The 20,968-nt window shown below is 47.7% G+C and overlaps 5 protein-coding genes across 5 annotated transcripts; 2 read left to right on the forward strand and 3 right to left on the reverse strand.

The window, feature by feature from the left end:
- Positions 1-843: 843 nt before the first annotated feature.
- Positions 844-3,059, forward strand: TRV_05545 (aldehyde dehydrogenase (AldH12), putative; the record flags this gene model as incomplete). The annotated part of the gene is made up of 3 exons (XM_003020306.1): positions 844-1,247; positions 1,372-2,519; positions 2,614-3,059. Coding segments are annotated over 3 exons (1,998 nt in total), but the record flags the coding sequence as incomplete, so codon positions are not given.
- Positions 3,060-3,306: 247 nt separating this feature from the next.
- Positions 3,307-4,651, reverse strand: TRV_05546 (tubulin beta subunit; the record flags this gene model as incomplete). Its single annotated transcript, XM_003020307.1, has 4 exons — positions 3,307-3,667; positions 3,725-4,059; positions 4,119-4,601; positions 4,631-4,651. 4 exons carry the CDS (start codon positions 4,649-4,651, stop codon positions 3,307-3,309), a joined length of 1,200 nt encoding a protein of 399 aa, XP_003020353.1.
- Positions 4,652-5,591: 940 nt separating this feature from the next.
- On the reverse strand, positions 5,592-7,117 carry TRV_05547 (uncharacterized protein; the record flags this gene model as incomplete). Its single annotated transcript, XM_003020308.1, has 3 exons — positions 5,592-6,668; positions 6,734-6,853; positions 6,956-7,117. 3 exons carry the CDS (start codon positions 7,115-7,117, stop codon positions 5,592-5,594), a joined length of 1,359 nt encoding a protein of 452 aa, XP_003020354.1.
- A 776-nt stretch (positions 7,118-7,893) lies between these two features.
- On the forward strand, positions 7,894-12,196 carry TRV_05548 (uncharacterized protein; the record flags this gene model as incomplete). Its single annotated transcript, XM_003020309.1, has 2 exons — positions 7,894-8,173; positions 8,259-12,196. 2 exons carry the CDS (start codon positions 7,894-7,896, stop codon positions 12,194-12,196), a joined length of 4,218 nt encoding a protein of 1,405 aa, XP_003020355.1.
- Positions 12,197-15,673: 3,477 nt separating this feature from the next.
- On the reverse strand, positions 15,674-20,553 carry TRV_05549 (uncharacterized protein; the record flags this gene model as incomplete). The annotated part of the gene is made up of 3 exons (XM_003020310.1): positions 15,674-17,764; positions 17,824-20,226; positions 20,293-20,553. 3 exons carry the CDS (start codon positions 20,551-20,553, stop codon positions 15,674-15,676), a joined length of 4,755 nt encoding a protein of 1,584 aa, XP_003020356.1.
- Between the last annotated feature and the right edge of the window lie 415 nt (positions 20,554-20,968).

Consider the following 20,968-nt stretch of genomic DNA (forward strand, 5'->3'; position numbering starts at 1 on the left):
TCGTAGGGGGGGGGGGGGGGCGGCGAGAGGGTGCTTCTAGTAACAGTTCGTTCTAGTTCGAGATTATCGACGACACTCTATTTGTAACCCAACGGCCAAAGCCGTGCTCATATATTTTGGTGCTGCAGAGGAAATAAATCTGCAGTCTAGAATGCACCCAACCTGCCAAACTGTGCTAATTTGCAGAGGAGACATCATAACATCATAATCTCCAAGTTCAACCAGTTAATTCTCCAGCAAAAGAGATGAAGTTGAGCCGCAGAGCAAGAAAAAAGTTAAGACGGGAGATTAAGTTGACACGTGACGTTCCGAAGCCCGGCCCGTTATATTACGTAACTAACTTCACGATAACCACGCTATCGCCACGTGACTACCCCAGGTGTTCCTCCCGCCCGACTATTTCCGCTCTTTTCCCAGCTTTTCCACTGCTGCATGCGAGATACATCGAGCTTGCTCCAGAATGCGCGCAGACGCAAAGTATCACAGAAGGCGAAAAGGAGACCGGGCGGAGGAGAAGCAGCAGAAGAAGCAAAAACCGACGAGCTTCCCCTACAGCCGAAAGCAAGATGCACCGCTTGGCCGAGTTTCCCCGCTCTCCGCGGGCAGCATATAAAGCTCTCCTCTCAGTCCCGCGGTGGCCGGCGTGCTCCCCTTAGGAGATAGAGAGACGTACAAGAGGACAATCGGAACAGCAGAGACAACCAATTGATACATCTGTATAGCATCGTCGCCATGGCACAGCTCGCTACCTTCAAACCCCCCACGGTTCAGAATGAGCCAAACGTCTGTTGCAGCCCCTCTCCCATTTCGTGATCTATATAGCTTGACTGACAGCGGATATAGAAACACTACGCCAAGGGCTCTCCGGATAGAGAGCAGCTCGCCTGTGCCCTGGAGCAGTTCAAGAAGAGCGCTCCTCTCGAGGTTCCTGTCATGATTGGAGGGAAAGCTATCACCACATCTCCGATACAGACGCAGCAGAACCCATCTGACCACGCCGTCTGTGTTGCTAAATATCACACTGCTTCAGATGAAGACATCAAAGCAGCTATTGACAATGCTTTGGAAGCCAAGAAGAAGTGGGAGGCCATGCCGTTCTCGGACAGGGCTTCTATCTTCTTGAAGGCGGCTGATCTAGTCGGCACCAAGTACCGTTATGAAATGATGGCCGCCACCATGCTGGGCCAGGGGAAGAACGCATGGCAGGCAGAGATTGATGCTGCTGCTGAGCTGTGTGACTTTTTAAGGTATATCCTACTCTCTTTTTCCAAATTCTCTTGATTATATATATTTATATATATATATATATTGTATGTATTGACAAATTTTAGGTTCAACGTTCACTACGCATCTGAACTTTACGCTCAGCAGCCAGTTCACAACGCCCCCGGAGTCTGGAAGTAAGTATCCTTATTACCAGAACATTATGCAGATACACTCTCTAACAACATACTGCAGCCGTGTCGAATACCGACCCCTCGAAGGCTTTGTCTATGCCATTTCCCCGTTCAACTTCAGTGCTATCGGAGGCAACCTGCCCGCCGCCCCAGCTCTCATGGGCAACGTCGTGCTGTGGAAGCCCTCCCCCTTCGCCATTGCGTCCAACTACCTCATTTACAACATTCTCGCAGAAGCTGGCCTCCCAGCGGGTGTCATCCAGTTCGTCCCCGGAGACGCTGAGAGAATCACTAGCTTGGTTCTAGACAACAAGCACTTCTCCTCCCTACATTTCACCGGCAGCACAGCTGTCTTCCGTTCTCTCTATGGCAAGATCGCCCAGGGTGTAGCAGACGGTAAATACCGCAGCTATCCTCGCATTGTAGGCGAGACCGGAGGAAAGAACTTCCACCTTCTCCACCCCAGCGCAGACACGGACAATGCTGCTATCCATACGGTTCGTGGAGCATTCGAATTCCAGGGTCAGAAGTGTAGTGCTTGCTCAAGAGCCTATGTGCCACAGTCAAAATGGGAGTCATTCCGAAACAAACTCGTGGAAGAGACTGAGAAATTGAAGATCGGACCTCCCGAGGACTTCACTAATTTTATCGGACCCGTTATCCACGAAGCTTCATTCAAGAAATTGGCGAAGGTTATTGATGACGCGAAAAATGACAAGGAGCTCACACTCCTTGCTGGTGGCAAATACGATTGCTCAAAGGGATACTTCATTCACCCAACTATATACTCCACAACGAACCCGGAACATCACCTTCTCAACACCGAGCTCTTTGGGCCGGTGCTGGTTATTCTCGTGTACCCAGATGAGGCAGCCGATGCGTTTGAGAAGATTTGTGAAACAATTGATAACACCGGTGCCTATGGCTTGACTGGTGCTGTGTTCTCTCAGGACCGTGCGGCAGTTCATTATGCGGAGAATGCTCTTAGGGGTACTGCTGGAAACTTCTATATCAACTGTAAGTGTACTGGTGCTGTTGTTGGACAGCAGCCATTCGGAGGTGCCAGGGCATCTGGTACCAACGATAAGGCCGGTAGCGCGGCTTTGATGGGCAGATTTGTGAGTATGAGGTCCATCAAGGAGGAGTTTGTACCTGTTCAAAGTGTTCTGTATCCCAGCAATGAGTAGGCAGCGGTGAACGGTTATTGAGTTACTAGATGACGCGATGGAATATGACAAGTTAATTAATTATAATACTACACTATGCCCGTATGACCGTGCTTCTATGTTAAATGTCTTTGTCAATCAGAACTTGAAAGACAAAGGTACTTATGAAATGTTGTCAAGAATCGGAGTTTCATTCGCTCTCTTTTATCTTCGATCAGGATATAAGAAGCATGCCCAGTATCTACCTAGGCAAAGAGAAGGTAAGGTGAATGAAGATCTTGAGGAATTAAAAGGGAAATGTTTTTTTATAATTGTTTCTCCGAAAACAAAAGAAAAAGGAGCAAAATTAAAAAAATATTGGGTTGTAGAGGGGATATCAAACAGCCAATTGATCATGTTTTGTTATCACTCAGTGACTAATACCGACTTGCCTCAAAACGAACACGCTGGTTGGGGAATTATTAAGCAGACAAGAGAACAGAGGGTGGGAGCATAAGCACGCGCTGGAGTCCGATTGGACGCAAGGCTCGCACTTAGTGGATGTGACACATCTGCTGTGCGGAGAGAAAGGGGTACGGCTTAAAAGGGAATGCAAGTGGGTGGACAAGAGAGGCGTGAGAGCCTAAAATATACCGGCACATTGCATTTACTCTTCGCCCTCGAGCTGCTCGTCCTCAAGACTGCAAGAAGAAAATTGGTTAGCGTAAGGTAGGACAGATATTATGTAGATAGGTAGGTGCTTACTATTCCTCCTCACCGTCAGAGACGGAGGCATCCTGGTACTGCTGGTATTCGCTGACCAAGTCATTCATGTTGTTCTCGGCCTCAGTGAACTCCATCTCGTCCATACCCTCACCAGTGTACCAGAACAAGAAAGCCTTCTTGCGGAACATAGCAGTGAATTGGTCACCGACACGCTTGAAGAGCTCCTGAATGGAGGTGGAGTTACCGACGAAAGTAGAGGACATCTGGAGACCACGTGGAGGAATAGAGCAAAGAGCGGTCTGGACGTTGTTGGGAATCCATTCGACGAAGTAGGCGGAGTTCTTGTTCTGGATGTTGCGCATTTGGTCCTCAACCTCCTTCATGGAGACCTTACCACGGCTATTCGGGTGTTAGTAAAAGAAGCCAAGCATGAAATTAATAAATTAGGGTACCTACAAGATGGCAGAGCAGGTAAGGTAGCGGCCGCTGCGGAAGTCAGTGGCGGCCATCATGTTCTTGGGATCGAACATCTGCTGGGTCAATTCCGGCACGGAGACGGCACGGAAAGAGTAGGCGTTGCGGCTGGTAAGGGGAGCAAATCCAACCATGAAAAAGTGGAGACGAGGGAATGGAACCATGTTGACGGCCAACTTGCGGAGGTCAGAGTTGAGCTGACCTGGGAAACGAAGACTGGTGCTGACACCGGACATGACGGCGGAGACGAGGTGGTTGAGATCACCGTAGGATGGGTTAGTGAGCTTGAGGGTTCTCATGCAGATGTTGTACAAGGCCTACAAGCAGTTAGAAATACCGAACCCTGGCCAATTAAAGGGAGCTAGAGAAAATATACCTCGTTGTCGATACAGAAGGTCTCGTCGGAGTGCTCAACGAGCTGGTGGATGGAGAGAGTGGCGTTGTATGGCTCGACAACGGTGTCAGAGACCATTGGGGATGGGACAACGGAGAAAGTGGCCATCATACGGTCTGGGAACTCTTCACGGATCTTGGAGATCAGGAGGGTACCCATACCGGCACCGGTACCACCACCAAGGGAGTGGGTGATCTGGAAGCCCTGGAGGCAGTCGCAGCCTTCGGCCTCACGACGGACAACATCGATGACCTGGTCGACCAAGTTGGCACCCTCAGTGTAGTGACCCTTGGCCCAGTTGTTTCCGGCACCAGACTGACCGAAGACGACGTTGTCAGGGCGGAAAAGCTGACCGAAAGGACCGGCACGGACAGCATCGAGAGCGGCGGGCTCAAGATCAACAAGAACCGCACGGGGAACGTATTTTTTGCTTGAGGCCTTTGCCTCCAATGAGTTAGTATGCTGCTGAAGGGAAGGGTCTTGGTCGTGCACACCTCGTTGAAGTAGACATTCATGCGCTCCAATTGGAGGTCAGAAGATCCGGTGTAGCTAAAGAAATCGCAGTTGTCAACATTCAAGTCCCTCGAGACTCGGGACTTTGCCTCCCCTGCAGAATCACTCACTGGCCGGATCCATCGAGACCGTGCTCACCGGCAATGGTTTGCCTGTAAATCAAGTCAGTAACAATTCGACACGAGATATACAATTACGATGCAACGCGTGAATGCTTACCAGAAAGCAGCACCAATTTGGTTGCCCTATTGCCGAACAATTGTTAACTCAAACGGGTACCTGACAACGAACCAGGGAACGATCAAAGCTTACACATTGGCCGGTTTGGAGATGGACCTATACGATAAATGCACGTTAGCCTGAAGCTCGACGCTCGCTATGCGAGAATTGTGAAACTCGGAGCCTGTTCCATTCACGCTGGGACATGGTCGTGTGGTGGCCCTCTCGCCTGCCCCCCTTTCTTGGCCTGTGCAGACCGTGTCGTGTTTTTCGGGCACAAATAGAGGGGAAGTGATGGACAGGGGGAAGCTAGACTTACGATTTCACGCATGTTGGCGAGAGTAACGGACGGTTGAGGGTGGAGTGGACGGAGTGAAGTGTTCGGGGGTCGGGTCGAGGACTGTTGCTCTATGTTTGTTGTGTGAAGTTGAGGAGTCGAGAAGTTGAAGTCGAAGAAAGGAGAAGAAAGTCGGGCGTGGTGGGCGGTGAACAAAGGAGGTAGCTCGATCGGGACTAGCGTTGTTTACTGCCGTTTAGCGCTAAGGGGTTGCTTAGTAATTGCTTATATAAACGTGAAGATGCCGAGCGAGCAGCGAAATAGCAGGAGAAATACTAATAATAATAATAATACAGAACCAAGGGCTAGCTATCCTATGCCTACAAGTGATATAGAAACCGAAAAAAAAAAAAAAAAAAAAGGAGATTGTTTGAGGGGCGACACGCTTAGCTGTCGGCTGTCTTCTTGGTGGCCTCCTTCTCCTGCTCGAGCCAGGCACCAAACTTATCCAGTCGCTGAGCTTCGTCGTCTTTGCCGGCCTCAGCCTCCCAGCCGGCCCCGTCATCCTGTAGGGCAGCAGCTGCACTGGCGCCCGACTTCTTAAACCGGACTTTACCCTCAACTACGTATGCTTCGACCTGGGTGCCGCCAAAGAAGCGGCCGTTCATCATCTGGCCATTATTGTTAGCTCGGCTCTCTATGTCCGTAAAATCATGCTGGTACTCAAGCCATACCTGCACACAAGCCTGGGCACACTCGGGGTCGGAGAAGCGGACTGTGGCAATTCCTGATTCTTCTTTGTCGTAGAGCACCACGTTGGTCACTTCACCCAGCTTTGAGCATTCCTCGCGTATGTCTTCTTTAATGTCGAGAATGGCGGCTGGATCCTCCTGTGAGACAAAGCCGGAAGTTAAAAAAAACATGCTGATGCACTGAATAGAACGGATTGGGGGGTTTACCTCCAACTCTTGCAGTGTAAACATATGTTTCAACACCACAACCTTCCCTGCCTTTCCTGAATGTCTAGGCCCAACATCATCATCATCCCAGTCGGTGAGTTTACTATAGGCCCAGGTTAACCAAACTACTATCAACCTCTCCGACTGGACGGCTGCATACTTGTTCAATTTCTGGGTCTTGCGTATGATTTTCATCTTATCCCTCATGTTCGCCTTTGCTGGGGCTTCCTGCACAGCCTTAAAGGAGAAGTCTGCCGGCTGCACCCTCATGTTACCCTCCGCGCCCTTCTCGCCAAACCGGAAATCGGTATCGTCTAGCATCTGAATAGCGAGGTTGACGGATTCGGGACGAAAATATACGACGAGTGCATCGCCTTTAAACGCGTCCTGTTCGTCTGTATACATCTTTATGCGTGGCTTTCCGCTGTCGATTTCCTCTGCGATAACGCCGCATTTGCTGAAGAGAGAGCTGACCTCAGATACAGTGGCATCGAGAGGGATGGCAGTTACGTATACGGCTGTATTAACACGCGGTTTCTTGGGTTTCTGGGCGGTAGTTGATTCCTAGAATCTTGTTAGATCTTGAGCCCCCGGAGGCAAAAACGAAAAGAAGCTAAGGGTATACCGACATCATTATGTTTCCGCTTCTTCTTTTTCTCCTGGAGGGTCTTGAGATTCGCAGGCTCCTCCTCGTCGACCCCCTGCATCTTGTATGCCTGTCTCTGTTGTTCCATCAAGGACTCGTCCAGCTGTATCTCCGGTCAAGACAATGAGTTAGGATGCCCCACGGATAGAGTCACCATCGTGGCCTCTTTCTTGTTTCAATGTCACTAAGCCATGAGCATGCCTACCGAGGGTATCCATCTCTTCAGAGCGTCATCATAAGTGTATTCCTCGCCATTGTCTGTTTCCAGTATGTACTTGTTGTCAAGCTTCGAGAAGGAGACTCGCGGGTCCGAGTCGAACTCGTCGGGCTGAGGGAAAGTAGACGGCGGTTTCTCGCTGTCAGACATCGTGGCGGCTCATAGAACTCCAGCAGGATCACGGATGTTATGTTTGTTTCGTCTGTCTCCGGTTGCTTCCAAGTCGACCTCCAGCAAGTCACGAAAAGCCCCGAAGTTGCTTTGGGGAAGCACGAGCCACACCTTAAAGGTCATGTGGTAAGCGTAATACTGTATTGAACACGAGATATCGCGCGAGTAACCCTGGTATTTATGTAATTACAATACGCACTCGCCTTCAGGTTTTCCACCCTTTTCCCCAATTTGGATATTCTCGACTTCATCTCATCAACTTGCGCTGTTCGACTCTTTTCGACGCCAGCCTGTGATTTTTGATATTCAGCATTGATATCAGGACATGGTGTCGCAAAAACTTGACCTGTGGCATGTCAGATCGCATTTTGACCTGTCAGTTCACTTGTGCCAACTAAGCTCGGTGTGGCCAAACGGCTCCTCCACCCGCTTGTCTGCTACTCGCTAACCTGTCTGCAGCTTCAATATCCCTCGCTGACCCCAGTACGCACTCTGCAAGCTTATTTGCGTAAACAGACAACCAGCACCGCCACCTGGAGCGACTAGCAGGGGACACAGGGTCACTAGACATTTGCAAAGAGGGCCGCTAGTACTGAGGTGCAAGGTCTAGTAACAATAAAGGGACCAGGGGGAACCGCTAGTGTTAATTATACCAAAGGAGCACAGCTCAAGGTCAAGCCCCAAACCTCAAGCCTCAGGCTGCCCAACCCGCTCTCCGGCCAGCGACGCCCGAAGGGACAAGACCTTCTCTCATAATGGAAAGGGAGAGCCCTGCTACCCGCGATCGAGAACGGGATCATAGCAACGGCGATTATTTTTACACCCGCCATCATCCTGTTGGATACTCGCTTGCCACTGCTTCTCACACCGGCGACAACGAGCACGAGGAAGCCATTCCCGGCCTAGGCCAGAAAGGTAAGATTGCAGTCCAGCTTCTAGCTCCTCTTTGTTCCTTCGTTTCTCGTTTCTTCCCCCCCCGTTGTAAAGAGCAGAAAGGGGGAAAAAGTCACAAACTCAATCTCAGCGTCTTCCCAAGTAGGTCCCGGTACACCCAGCGTCGGATCCAATATCAATCTCATCAGACCATCACCGTCGCCGCACCTGACTCTTACGCCGGCAGTGTCTCCATCCTCGTATCCCTCATGGCCCGGCAGTGCCGCTGCCAGCAATTCTATCGGAGGTAGCAGCAGCAACGGTAGTGGTGGTACGGAAGCAGCCACAGCATCAACCATAGGAAGTACAAGCACAATGGGTGAGAGGGAAACCAACAGCAATCTTATACGCCCACAACGGCCTTTGGGGCCAGCCAGAACACCGTCAAACACCTATGCTCCTCCACGACGGCCCAACCAGTTTATTACCGCACACTCAACCAGCCAGTTGCCGCTTTCTTCCAAGAGAACACCCCGCAGAGAACGTGACCGCGATCCCAACGCGCAGTACCAGGCCCAGGAGAAAGCGTATGTACAGAGGGTACGGCAAGGACCACCGAGCGAGTGGTTTGGCACCGATAACCAGATGTCGTCTTCGACTGCCTCGGCGGCCCTAGATCTAGAGTCCGATGTTGGCGAAGAGTCACCCTCCTCCGAGGCTCAGTTTGACCCAGATACCTTTGACCCGGATCTACGCCTCGGACTCGAAGAAGATGATCTCCAGCCCACGCTCGAGGAATTGCGGGATCCCAGAGCACGGGAAAGACTAGAGTGGCATTCTATGCTAGCCTCCGTACTCAAAGGAGATGTTGTAAGGCAGGAGAAACAACGTCTTATTGGTACAATGGAGCAGAAGAGCAAGGAAGTACTAGGTGGTGAGATATGGCTGGGCGTCAAAGCTCGTACTCTTGCGCGGCCTATCGCAACTCAGGCTAGAATCATTGAGGAGGAAAGGAAGAATATTGGCCCAATGCTAGAAGAGATTATCAACTTCAAAATCAAAGGTCAGGCGGAGATCGGGAAACCCCCGCAACAACAGGTTGAAGATATTGTCGAAAAGATTGAAAACGTGGAAAGTCTGTATGCCTCCCGCAGACAGCTCGAGCTCGCAAACCCCCGTGCTGCTTCCGAGGAGTACTACGAGTCTTATAATGCCATTCTCTCATGGCACAATACCACCAAGCTTATCAACACACAACTTTCCATCCTCCAAAAATGGGTAGGCAATGATGAACTTGACTTTACAAAACCATTGGTCAAGACTTCTTACGCATCAGAACTCTCTGATGAGGGATCGTTCCTCGACCGAGTCATGAAGGAAGATGGTCTGAAGACCCTACAAGGCGGTGATCAGATGCTTGATGGTGTCGGTAAAGTCATCAAAAAGGCGAAAAATACAATGATTGAAAACTCCGACGCGTTCTTGCAACGCCATCTACCTCCTTACATCGAAGAATTGCTCACCCTAATCAACTTCCCTTCTCGTCTTATTCAAGAAGTCACCCGCGTCCGCCTCTCATACGCCAAAAAGATGAAAGATCCAGGCCAACAGTCCCCCATTCTCCTTGATCAGATGATTGTCCAATTTCAGATATTGATGAAAGTCGCTACTGAAATCAAATATCGTTACATGGTCATCTCACGCCCTGAGCCAGGTTGGGATCTTCCGCCTTGCGTTGATGAAAACTTCGATATGGTCGTTCTAGACGCGTTAAAATACTACTTCAAATTGCTGAACTGGAAATTGAGTGCAAACAAGAATACCTTCAAGGAAGCAGAAATTCTGGAGCAGGAGTGGGATTTCTCAAACCAGATCGGACGACAGCTTGATGGCGGTGATATCGAGGTTGCCGAGCAGTTTAGCACTCTAACCGCCAAAGCCTTACAGCGGTTGATGCTACATTTTGAGCGTGAACTCCTATCTAAACCACAAGAAGAAGCCTCTGACAATGAGAAACGATACAAGACCATCCTTGATTCCGTTCGGGTACGACAGCGAAAACTCTTCAGGTTCTCACGTTTCCTTCGCCAGCGTTTCGAGAATGCCACCGAGTTCAATCTTCGTAACGATCACGTCGAGACTTTTACTCAAGCACTTTTGGCATCTGGTCATTTCCTCGTTGTTTCTACCAACACTGTTGGCCAGAAAGGTGTATGTCTGATTGCATCACCGTCCCTATACGACCGTAAAAAGGACATTCAAGCCATCCTCGGCACTTCATTCCGCGGTGATGATGTCACTGACAATCTCTCTTACCCTTATATCCTTGTCATCCGGCCAGACAAACCTTTCCAATGGTCTGGAAAACGGTTCGAGGTTGACTTCCTTGAACATCCTACTGATGTCCGGATGGGAAAACTCCGTTTAGTTGCCGATGGATCTCAGGAACGACTTCAAAATGCCCGTCTGGCACTGTCTAGGCTAACAGGCTTGGAATTCGACGTGACTATCGAACAACGTGCGAACCTAGGACGTGTTAACGTAGAGCTGAACAAGATAAAGAAAACGGCGTTTAAATTGTCCAATACTATCATTGATAGTGTGGAGATTATCAGAAGCCAAAGCACGGACAGACAAAATCTCGAACTTATCCAGTCATGCTTTGCCTTTGCTACCGAATTCGGCAAGAGATCACTGATGTACATGGACCCCAACCGCAGGTCTATGAACCAAGGAAAACTAATCAAACTGGGCCTGGATTGGATATCTTTCATATGCGATGACTGTGATGCCGCGGATCGAAAGACATTCAAATGGGCTGTGTCCGCCCTCGAGTTTGCTATGATAATCACCCATGGCCATGCCATCGTTTCTTTGAACGACCAAGAGTATGATCTACTTCGTGTTAAAGTTGCTGGCTGCATGGCGTTATTAATTTCCCATTTCGATATCATGGGCGCCAGATCAACATTGGCTGCCAAGGCGGAAAAGCAACACTCGGATGCTGCTGGGAACTACCGGAATTTGGATTGCAGTGACATTACTAGTGATGAGGTGGCGTTGGCACAGGTACAAGCCCAAAGATTACTGCACTTATCAGACATTGAGGCCTTCCGGGCGGAAGAAGATGCCAAACGACAGCCACTAGGAAAGGTGCTGGAAGGCGTCAATGAGGCCGACCGTTCGCTTAGGGTACTTTCTTCATCGGCTACAAACATCAACTTACGTTGGCAGCAAGGCCAGTTCATTGGTGGCGGAACTTCAGGATCTGTCTATGCCGCGATCGACCTGGATACAAGTTACCTGATGGCTGTCAAGGAGATCCGCCTCCAAGAGCCATCTGTCATTCCAGGTGCAGCTCAACAAATTAGAGATGAGATGGGTGTCCTTGAAGTCCTAGACCACCCCAACATTGTCTCTTATCACGGTATTGAAGTTCATCGTGACAAAGTATATATATTCATGGAGTACTGCTCTGGCGGCTCACTTGCTACCTTACTTGAGCATGGCCGTATCGAGGATGAGATGGTCATCATGGTCTACGCCCTTCAGATGCTCGAGGGTCTAGCCTACCTTCATCAGGCTGGCATCGTCCACCGCGATATCAAACCCGCTAATATCCTGCTTGACCACAATGGAGTCATTAAATACGTTGATTTCGGCGCAGCCATGGTCATTGCTAGACAAGGTAAAACTCTCGCAGCGATGGACCACTACAAGGATCCCGCAGCTGCAAACAAAGATCAGCGCAAAAATCAAAAATCTGTCATCGGTACACCCATGTACATGTCGCCCGAACTTGTTCGAGGAGAATCAAGTAACCGCTCCTCCCGCCATGGATCAATGGATATCTGGTCCCTCGGATGTGTCATTCTTGAAATGGCCACTGGCATGCGCCCATGGGCTGGCATTGACAACGAATGGGCGATAATGTACAAGATCGCCCAGGGAAATCAGCCCCATCTCCCTAGTAAAGGCGAACTGTCCGAACTAGGCATTGACTTCATTAAACAATGCTTTGAACCAGACCCGGCCAAGCGGCCTAGTGCTGCAGAGCTGTTGCAGCATGAATGGATCGTTTGTATCAGGAGGCAGGTTGTTGCAGAGCCGCAAACGCCTAGCAGCGACGGAAGCGCCTTTACACCCAATCCTGGCAACACACGGCAAAACTCAAGCCAATTTTGAAATTATATAACCTGCCAGATACCTTAAAAAAACATAAATGTTTCCATTGATCTGAGTATGACCACAGGCACTGCATGATGTTATCTCTCTTCTCCCTTTCTAACATTTGACCGTTGAAACTACCGCTTTTACTCTCCTTCTCCGGCCGCTTTCTCTCTTCCCTTATATATGCTTTCCATTCTATATATTCTTCGGTCACAAGCACTTCCCTGCTTCTCAACGCCAGCTTTCTTCGTTTCTCCCATTTTATTCCCGGCGTTGGAATGAGATACCTGATTTCTTCAATGGATACCTATGATGACAAAACCAGTCCTAATTAACACTTCATTATTCTTGTGATTCCCCCCAACGTTACCGCCTCTAACACTTTTTCAATCTGTCTAACTGTTTCACGGCGTCATGTATGTTTATTGCCGACAAATACTTGGACGTCCTTTCTGGAGAGAATGTAGTGTCAGATTTATTATATAGCATATAATTGTGCCGGTGTTTGTGAAATCTCATTGCATTAAATACTACGGAATGTAGTTGGTATATATTTCCATGTCACACGCAGGGGACAGGAAGCCCGTTGAAAGATTGAGGGTTAAAGCATGAATAGTTATCCCCAGCGCCATAAGTCAGAATCGAGGTATTAAAACATGGCGTAAAGTCTTCTACCATGCCAAGCATCAGTCAGTATATAACTAACCACTCGAATAGTGAGATGCACTGGTTTTCTATTAGGAACACACATACCCTAGCGTATCATTATCATCATCTTAGACGCGACATCCCCTAAGGCACTGACAACCAAACGGATTGCACGCTGTAATATCAGTTGCTTAGCGACTAAACATTTCCATATGGGGCATAGTGAAGTTGGAGTCGTGTTTACCTCCTATTCCGCAATCTGGATTTGGCTCGCTTCCGTCTAGACATCTCTAAACATGAGGTAAGTATCTGACCAGAGCATTTATATACGCAGTAACTGAGGCTAGCGTTATAGCCAGTAAGGGGCTTACTCCGTCGTATTCTGGATGGCAGCAGTCCACAAGCATAGATGAATCAATTCTATTATTACCACCAAGGCTGGGCCTAATGGGCCGTTGTCTGACTGCCAGCACAAGGGCGAAAAACAGAGACAAAATCGTAAGTATTTGAAAACCTGACTTCATGATTGTGAGTATAGGGGTGGTAACGGGAAAGTAAGTGTCTCTATAAAGCTGAAAAATTGATGTGGTGATGAAAATATATATCTGGGGGACAGTAGGTTCTTAAATAATCGAAAGACGCTCCTGAAGATATACACCCCGTGCCCCCTTTTGACGCCCAGGTTATTGTAGACGAAAAACAAAAGGAGGCAAGAAAAAAGGTCAAGAGATTAACGGTATGACAATCATATATTCTAGCCCATGGAAGGCAAGAAACAGTACGAAGACTAGCTCTTTTAAAGTTGAACGATTTGCCAACTTTTGACAGCACTGCAATTGAGTGTACTCCGTAGCAGGTTTTGGGCTGCGTGAAGTGATGCTACGCAATAGTTAACTGATTGGTATCGTCTAGATATGTATCATCCAAGGTGGCAAATAATAATGACCTGTATCCTTTGTTTCCGAGCCACTGGCGCAATATCACTTGCCGGAACAGTTGGAACAGTTGGAAACAAGGGAAACGGGCATATTAGGGGTAATTGATGATATCCGTAGCACAGAACATGGCTAGCTGGTTTATATGCAACTGGGCAGGGTCGTCCAGTTATATATCCAGCTTACCCAGTATGCACGGTTTCCTGCATGGCACCGGCCATCCCGTTGAACAGAGACGAAAAATGGAGTTCAATCATCGATTTAGCGAGAATGATCGCCACGAACATGCCCTAGCGGTTCGCCCAATTGTTTCCGAACCGGCTTGTTAGTTGGACTTGAGATCCAAGATTTCCCAGCTACTCCGAACATCGTTATTTAACAGAATAAGCACGAAATTACTCTGTGCTCCCTCAGATAGTTAGCTTGGTATAACTATAACAATAGGGGAGATATCTCTGCGACTAGAGTTTATGATATGAGCACTCCGCTGGTTTGTTGCCTTTGGCTGTGGCTTTGCTTGTGCAATATCGGAAAGGGAAGCAGTGTGAGCAGGGTAATATTAGTAGGGATACGGAGTATTGTAAATCTCGAATTATTGGTCATGATTCTTTTATCCCTCCAATGAAAAAAATTGGGTAGCGTTAAAAGAAACAAGTTAATGTTTAATATTTTAAGGTTAGCGATTTAACCATAAAACTCTATTTCCAACTAGTTAACCTAGTTAAGTGGGTCAGAAGTGTTTCTTCCCCCTTTCCCATCCGTGCGAAGCGCTCGAGCATATAATTTTAGCAGTTAGCAGCCTCTGGTCGCTTTTCCATTTGTCGCGATAGTGGGATCTGGGACCCGGTAAGCAGTATGAAAGCTCCTCTCCTGCCAGTTTCTCGCTCAGCCGCCACAATCTTTCTGTGTCAAAAAAGGTTCGTCACCCACGACTTACCTTGACCGTATCGACCATGGGATCTGCCACATGGCAGTCAAGCAGATACGCCCCGTTATTAGCTGTTTGAATATCAGGCCAAATATTCGCATTTTCAACCGAGTGCGAGAGTTGTCGGCGTTACAGACTGTTAGTACCAAGCAGGATAGTCCGGCTGCTGCGGTGGGATGGATGAATACTGCTCCAAGGGAGTTTGGGGAGACATTGGTCATCAGCATGGCCTTAACTTTGATAAATCTAGTTATTGTACGGAGGAGTTCAGGATGAGTTCGTTGACCGCGGTGTTGATTTTTATGGAGCGGGCATCCCGGTAATGTAACTGCTGGATATTTGGTATAGCTGAGACTTATAGATTAATTTTTACATCTACAACTTACTTATGAACCTCAATAGCTTTGTCAGGTCTCAGAGTAGAAGCCGTGCGAAGATGGTTACGGAGCAGTGATTCCTATGCTGGAGGGCTGTATGCATGGCACGACCTCTCCGATTGTCTGGTCTTCTTCCACCGTGGTAATTTGCGATATTTACATCTTCCGGACATACACAGAAGTACCCCTAGCTTCAGTTTGCCTTCGTAGCTGTCTTTCAGAGATCATATTTGTCCTTAGTCCGGAATGGACGAGATGATACACGGATAACAGTAGGCCTGTAGATAATGCCATGCCAGAGTTAACAATGTCGAGCCTGGCGTCAGCCTGGCCTTACTCATGGAACAGAGTATGCCGTCGAGTCAAGCGAGCACTAAAATGAGGAAAAAGAGTATGCGGAACTCTGCGGGTATATAGTAAATTTACGTAGCTTCAATGAACACTAGGAAAGGAGACAGTATGGTAGAGGACTTTGCAAGGCTCCCAAACGGAGGTCAAAATAAGGCTGTCTCATATATGTCACCAAATTATAACGAGAATCAAGTATATATATATATATATATATATATGCTATGTACGAAGAAGCGTATGTCAGAGAGATTAATTACGTAGATGTTTCCTCCTTCGACTTCTCCTCATCCACCTTTTCCTCTACAATTCCCCATTGTACCCTCAGCCGCTCTACCCATTCATGAACAGGTATGATTTCGCTTCCAACCCGAATGGACCCCTTGGGCACCTGCCTTGCAGTATCTGCGTCACAGCAGGGAACAAATACGAAGCTGTGATTCCGTCCACACAGTCTCATGTCCTTGCCGTTGTTTTTCATCTCATTATAACAGTCGTTGCAAAACTGTACATCCAAGCAGTCTTTGCATGCATGAAATTCACTCGCCCAAGTCCATTCACGTCCACAGTTGCCGTCGCAAGACAATTCGATGGGCCCGGATAAATCCTCGTCCTCCTCGTCATCATCTTCTCCCTCCTCCGCATCAACTTCCTCTGTTTGATTCCTGCCTTCTTGCCCTTCATTTTCATCCGTTGATTCCTTGCCCTCTTCAGTATCACCGTTTTGAACTTCCGCTTCAGCCACCTTGATCTCTGCTACTCCTGCTACCACTGTCACATCAATTTCTTCGACTTCGATCTCGGTAATTTCTGCAGATTTGACAGTTTCCGCACCCTCACTCGTTAGGCTTGTAAGTATGGGAATTTCTTCCTTTGCATCAATACCTGCTTGGTCTTTGCAGTCACCGTTCGCAATATTTCCCTCTTCCGAAGAGTCTTCTGTTCCGTCCACTTTGTCTTCCGCTTCTTCTTCTCCTCTCACCTCCTCTTCTTTCACCTCCTCTTCTTTCACCTCCTCTTCTTTCACCTCCTCTTCTTTCACCTCCTCTTCTTTCACCTCCTCTTCTTTCACCTCCTCTTCTTCCGCCTCTTCTTCCATTTCTTCTGTATGGACAAATGGTCCAAGCGCAGACCAGGCAGCGAGAGTATTAATATCATCATCAATGTGTGCTACAGATGTCAGCCTCAAGTAAGCATCCCAGTCATTGCTATCATCATCATCACAAAGCAGGTCTAATGCCACTTTGACGTGTCCCCTCAAAGTATCCATTGCTTTCTCTTTTTGACCCATTAGATGCTGTAGTCGGGCGATCGCGAATTGTAGGTTTTGGCAAGTGAAGAAAGTTGTTCCATCTTTCGCATCAGGGCGCAAGTCCATCAATTTCTTCAAATACTCCTCGGCAGCCGGTGTGTCGACTCCAGCATCGAGAGCTTGATGAAGATATACCTCTCCCAGTTTTTCAGTAGTCGCCTCTAGGATATCAGCCTCGCTCATAAGATAAATCTTACGGGCGGATTTGTTAACGATATGTGCCCATATTTTGATGGCTTCCGCCTTGTCTGCATCAGTCCTTGGATACTGGTATAACAAGTTGGCGAGGAAGTAGTTGAGCCATGAGGTAACGTATGGGATCACTCCAACTACGCTTTCTGGGGCTAAGGCTTCGTACATAGAATCACGGACAACATCCATGCTGGAGGAGTGAAATCCAGCCGTGTTCAATCTTGTGAAGTATTCACCCTTGTTTGCGTATTGATGATGCATTGCTGTGAGACGGTTTTGGCCTTTGCTGTTTTTCTTGCCTTGCAAATCTTGAAGTGTTTCAATGATGGCTGTGTATTTCTCCTGTTTTTCAAGCAACTCTAAAGTCCAATATATGGGCGCATACTGGTCCATGTCATGCTCATGAATTTCTTGGAAAGCGGCGGTGGCTTTATCGTATTCCTTGATGTCAGTATTCCATACTCCATAGGACGCAAGAACTCCAAGATAAAACTTTTCTTCGTATTCGATCCTTAATGCTTCCTCATTTCTGAATCTTTCCATCACAGGCATTATTAGTTCCAGAGATGCTTTTGTATCATCCATTTCCCAGCATGATTCAGCTTGGATATAAGAGGCACGCCAATTTGAAGCGTCCAGATTGCGAGATGCAATACACCTATCAATAGATTCCTGGTAAAATCCAAAGTTTTGCAGGGTAATTCCCATCTGTGCTTCCCAGAGTGTGTCGGGAGTGTCCATGTCTAGTTCAGACTTTGCCCATTTTTCCACATCGTATATTTGCTCCAATGTAGGGGAAACATCTGATGTAACCCGCTTACCTTCCCCTTTACGTGCTTTGATCTATCGACATAAAAGCATTAGCATATGGTAAAGAGCCCACTACAGGATGAGATGCAAACCTTAGTTACATATCCGAGTAGCCACCAGAAAAAATTGCGAGTCTCCCACTTCAGGGTCTGTAGCCATTGCTTTGCAATGTACTTTGCAGTATGGCAAAGAAGATCATCATTTGGGTTGGCGTTCGAGATTAGCCCATTTACCCATTCCTTCATTTCAGCTGATAGGTTCCTGGTAACGGCGGAATCTTTGAACCATTTAAGCATCGTATTAACATGTTTGTCCTCATACGACCACCAACTTCGTTGGAACATTCGGTCCTCAATCCACCATTTTTTCATGTACGTCTCGTCAGTAAAGTGCTTGATAAGGTATGTACCAATCTCGGTTTTCGGCTCAGGCTGCGTGAGCGCAAGGTCAACCGCTTCCAAGCACTCCTGGAAGGAGTAGAAATGTGCGTTCCTCAGGGCCTTCAACTCTTCATCCCTATCACTTGCGACGGACTTCATACCCACAAGTATGACGTAAATTTTAAGAGTCTCCACGTTCACACGGATTGAAGCAGATTTGGAACCTAACTTAGACTTGAAGAATTCTTCGAAGCCGAATTTTTCAAACAGCTCCTTGTCACAGACGCTGTTAAGAAACCTCCTCACAATTGCTACCTCGGCTGGATGTAGCTCGGTCTTTGCAATCGCTTCGTTGGTTTCTTTTTTGGTCTGCTTATTGAAAAATTCGCGAATAGCCTTGGAACGAAGTATAACAGAGTCATACTCTGCTATCTCGAGCAGAGAAGAATACTTAGTTCGGACCTGCTCCTCCAGTGGCATAAGAGACGCCTCGCCGTTCTTGATCAAAAGAACTCCTTCGAGGGTTGTTAGAAATGGCGCACGTTTTGCGCCCATTATCCAGCTGAGTATTGCCACAAGATCCTGAATGTCTTCATATCCGAGAGTATGGTTGAGACGGTCAATCTCACGAGCTATTGTGGCCTCTCGATCCTCACCAGCGTGCTCCAGTACCTCCTGAATCTCCTTCTTCCTCCTCTTCTTACTGATTTCGGTCAGGAGATAATTCAACTGGAAGTAGTCACCCTGGGTAGCTTTGCCAAGGCCTGTTTTGATTAGATCCCTAAGCTCTATAATCTCTGGTTTCTCCTTATTTTTGAGAATTTCCATGTTGTCCATCCGCATTTCAATATACTTTTCAATGTCCTCTTTGTTTCGAATACCCAGCTCGATAGTGGATAGAGAAACCCCAGGCGCTGTCTCAGCTTCAGAGAAAATGGTCGGCCTGCCAGTAATGAATAACCTTACAGTCATCATACTCTTTTCATTTGCCATGGCAGATATGTCACGGAAGACCTCAACCAGGGGCTTCCCAATTTCACTGTCGAGCTCCTCTATACCATCGAGGACAATGTAGAAAACAGCATTGGTCTTTGGAGAGAAATTTACCACAAGTTGTTTCCAAAGTTCCAACGAATCGCCAAATTCTTCTGGTTTATCACAAGCAGAAGCCACATTCTTCTGATAGACCGCATCGTTCTGTGTCAGCTGCCAAATAATCGATCTGAGTGCAATGTTCACTGATTTTTCCGTAGAGTTAAAGGTTGTTCCCCCAAAGAAGTAGTATGCGACGGACATCCTTTCATCCTGGTTCCCTGGTGGGTAGAGCCGGTACAGATGCCTGATCGCTGCAGATGATAAATAACTCTTTCCATACCCTTCCTTAGCCTTGAGACCAAATATTGGGGGCGACTTGGTATTAGGGTCTGCCCAGGCAGAAAATTGGGGATCGTTCAGAAGCCACTGGCCGGTTCCTGGGACTATGTTGCTCACATAATCTTCCTGGTATGACCTCCACACTTCTTTGTCGATTTTCAAAGCAGCTTTAATTTTGTCTCGTCGCTGTTTAGATTGCCCTTCCTGATCCCTACGTCTTTCAGCAAGGTCATGTTTTTCTAAAAGGGTGGAGACACTATCCATGTGTCCATCAAGAGTGTCCAGCTTTGAGTCGACTGTATCAATAGATGATTTGACATCCGAAAATCCAGCTGTGATCTTCCCTTCGCTAATCTTGGCGGATTCCAGAATCAGAGCAATGCTCATTTTAGTTTCATTCTGCACCAGATTTTCCAGCTTGCTAAGTTCTGCGGAAACACCTTTATCGCTTCCAAAACTGAATACCTCAAGTGCCAAAAGGACCTTGGAATGTTTTGATATTTTGATAGACAGGGCACAGATGCGTACAAAGCTACGCAACAAATCATGGATAATCCGCCTAAGGTGAGGGTCAATTTTGACTCCGACGACCTTAGATCTTGCATATATTTGGAATCGGTCTAAAAATGTTGATATGCGCTCAAAAAGTTCCGAGAGCCCATCAAAAATTTTGGAATACTTTTGGGAAGCCGTTATTAACATGGAAACAGCGCTGAAGCAAAGGTTTGAAGGTCCGAAAAACTACAGACACATATTAATATGAAGCGTATACTGAAATACAGTTACGGAGTATAAGCTTTGACTTACATTCGAGGCAACAGAGGCAGCAAAGGACCCAAGCGTCTGAATACAAACAAGTGTTTTATCCACAGCATGTTTAACCCTTGCGTATCTTGCGCTGGTTTTTGCATCCGCCTCTTTTTTCTGCTGGAGATTCGCGAGAACATCTTCGACAGTGAGCTGTTTCAAATCCTTGGTGCTGTTTCCGCTCAAGTTCTGGAATTCGATCTCAGTCTCCCTCCACATCTGATCGATGTCGACATCATCGGCAGGCTCAGGTCCAGACATAATGAAGAGTCTCTCGTTGATTTCAGTGGATGAAAAAGGTGCAATACAGGCAGGAGACTTATAACATAGACTCCATGGAGGACGGTGTCAGTGTATCAAGAGAGAACAGAAATCGACGTGGTAGATCCACCCCAGCCCCCCTGGGGTCAGCCGGCTTTTTAAAGCTGTCAACATCACCACTCAGCTTGTTCGTTGTTTTTTCCTGAAGGATGATTAGGGTTCGTTCTGGCCTGTTCAATTTCAGCCTCGCTATGGGGTCCGGGTAGGAGATGTCCGAACCCTGTCGAACTAGCAATGGACTCGCATATAGCCTAGCGAAGAACGAGGCTGTGAGACGGGAACATACATGCTTCTGATTGAAAGAAGTTGTGCCTTGCGAGGATGCGAGGGGGGTGCCGTATATCTCCATAGCTTA

This window comes from Trichophyton verrucosum (assembly GCF_000151505.1).
Source record: "Trichophyton verrucosum HKI 0517 chromosome Unknown contig00426_1.f1.exp, whole genome shotgun sequence".
NCBI lineage: Eukaryota > Fungi > Ascomycota > Eurotiomycetes > Onygenales > Arthrodermataceae > Trichophyton > Trichophyton verrucosum.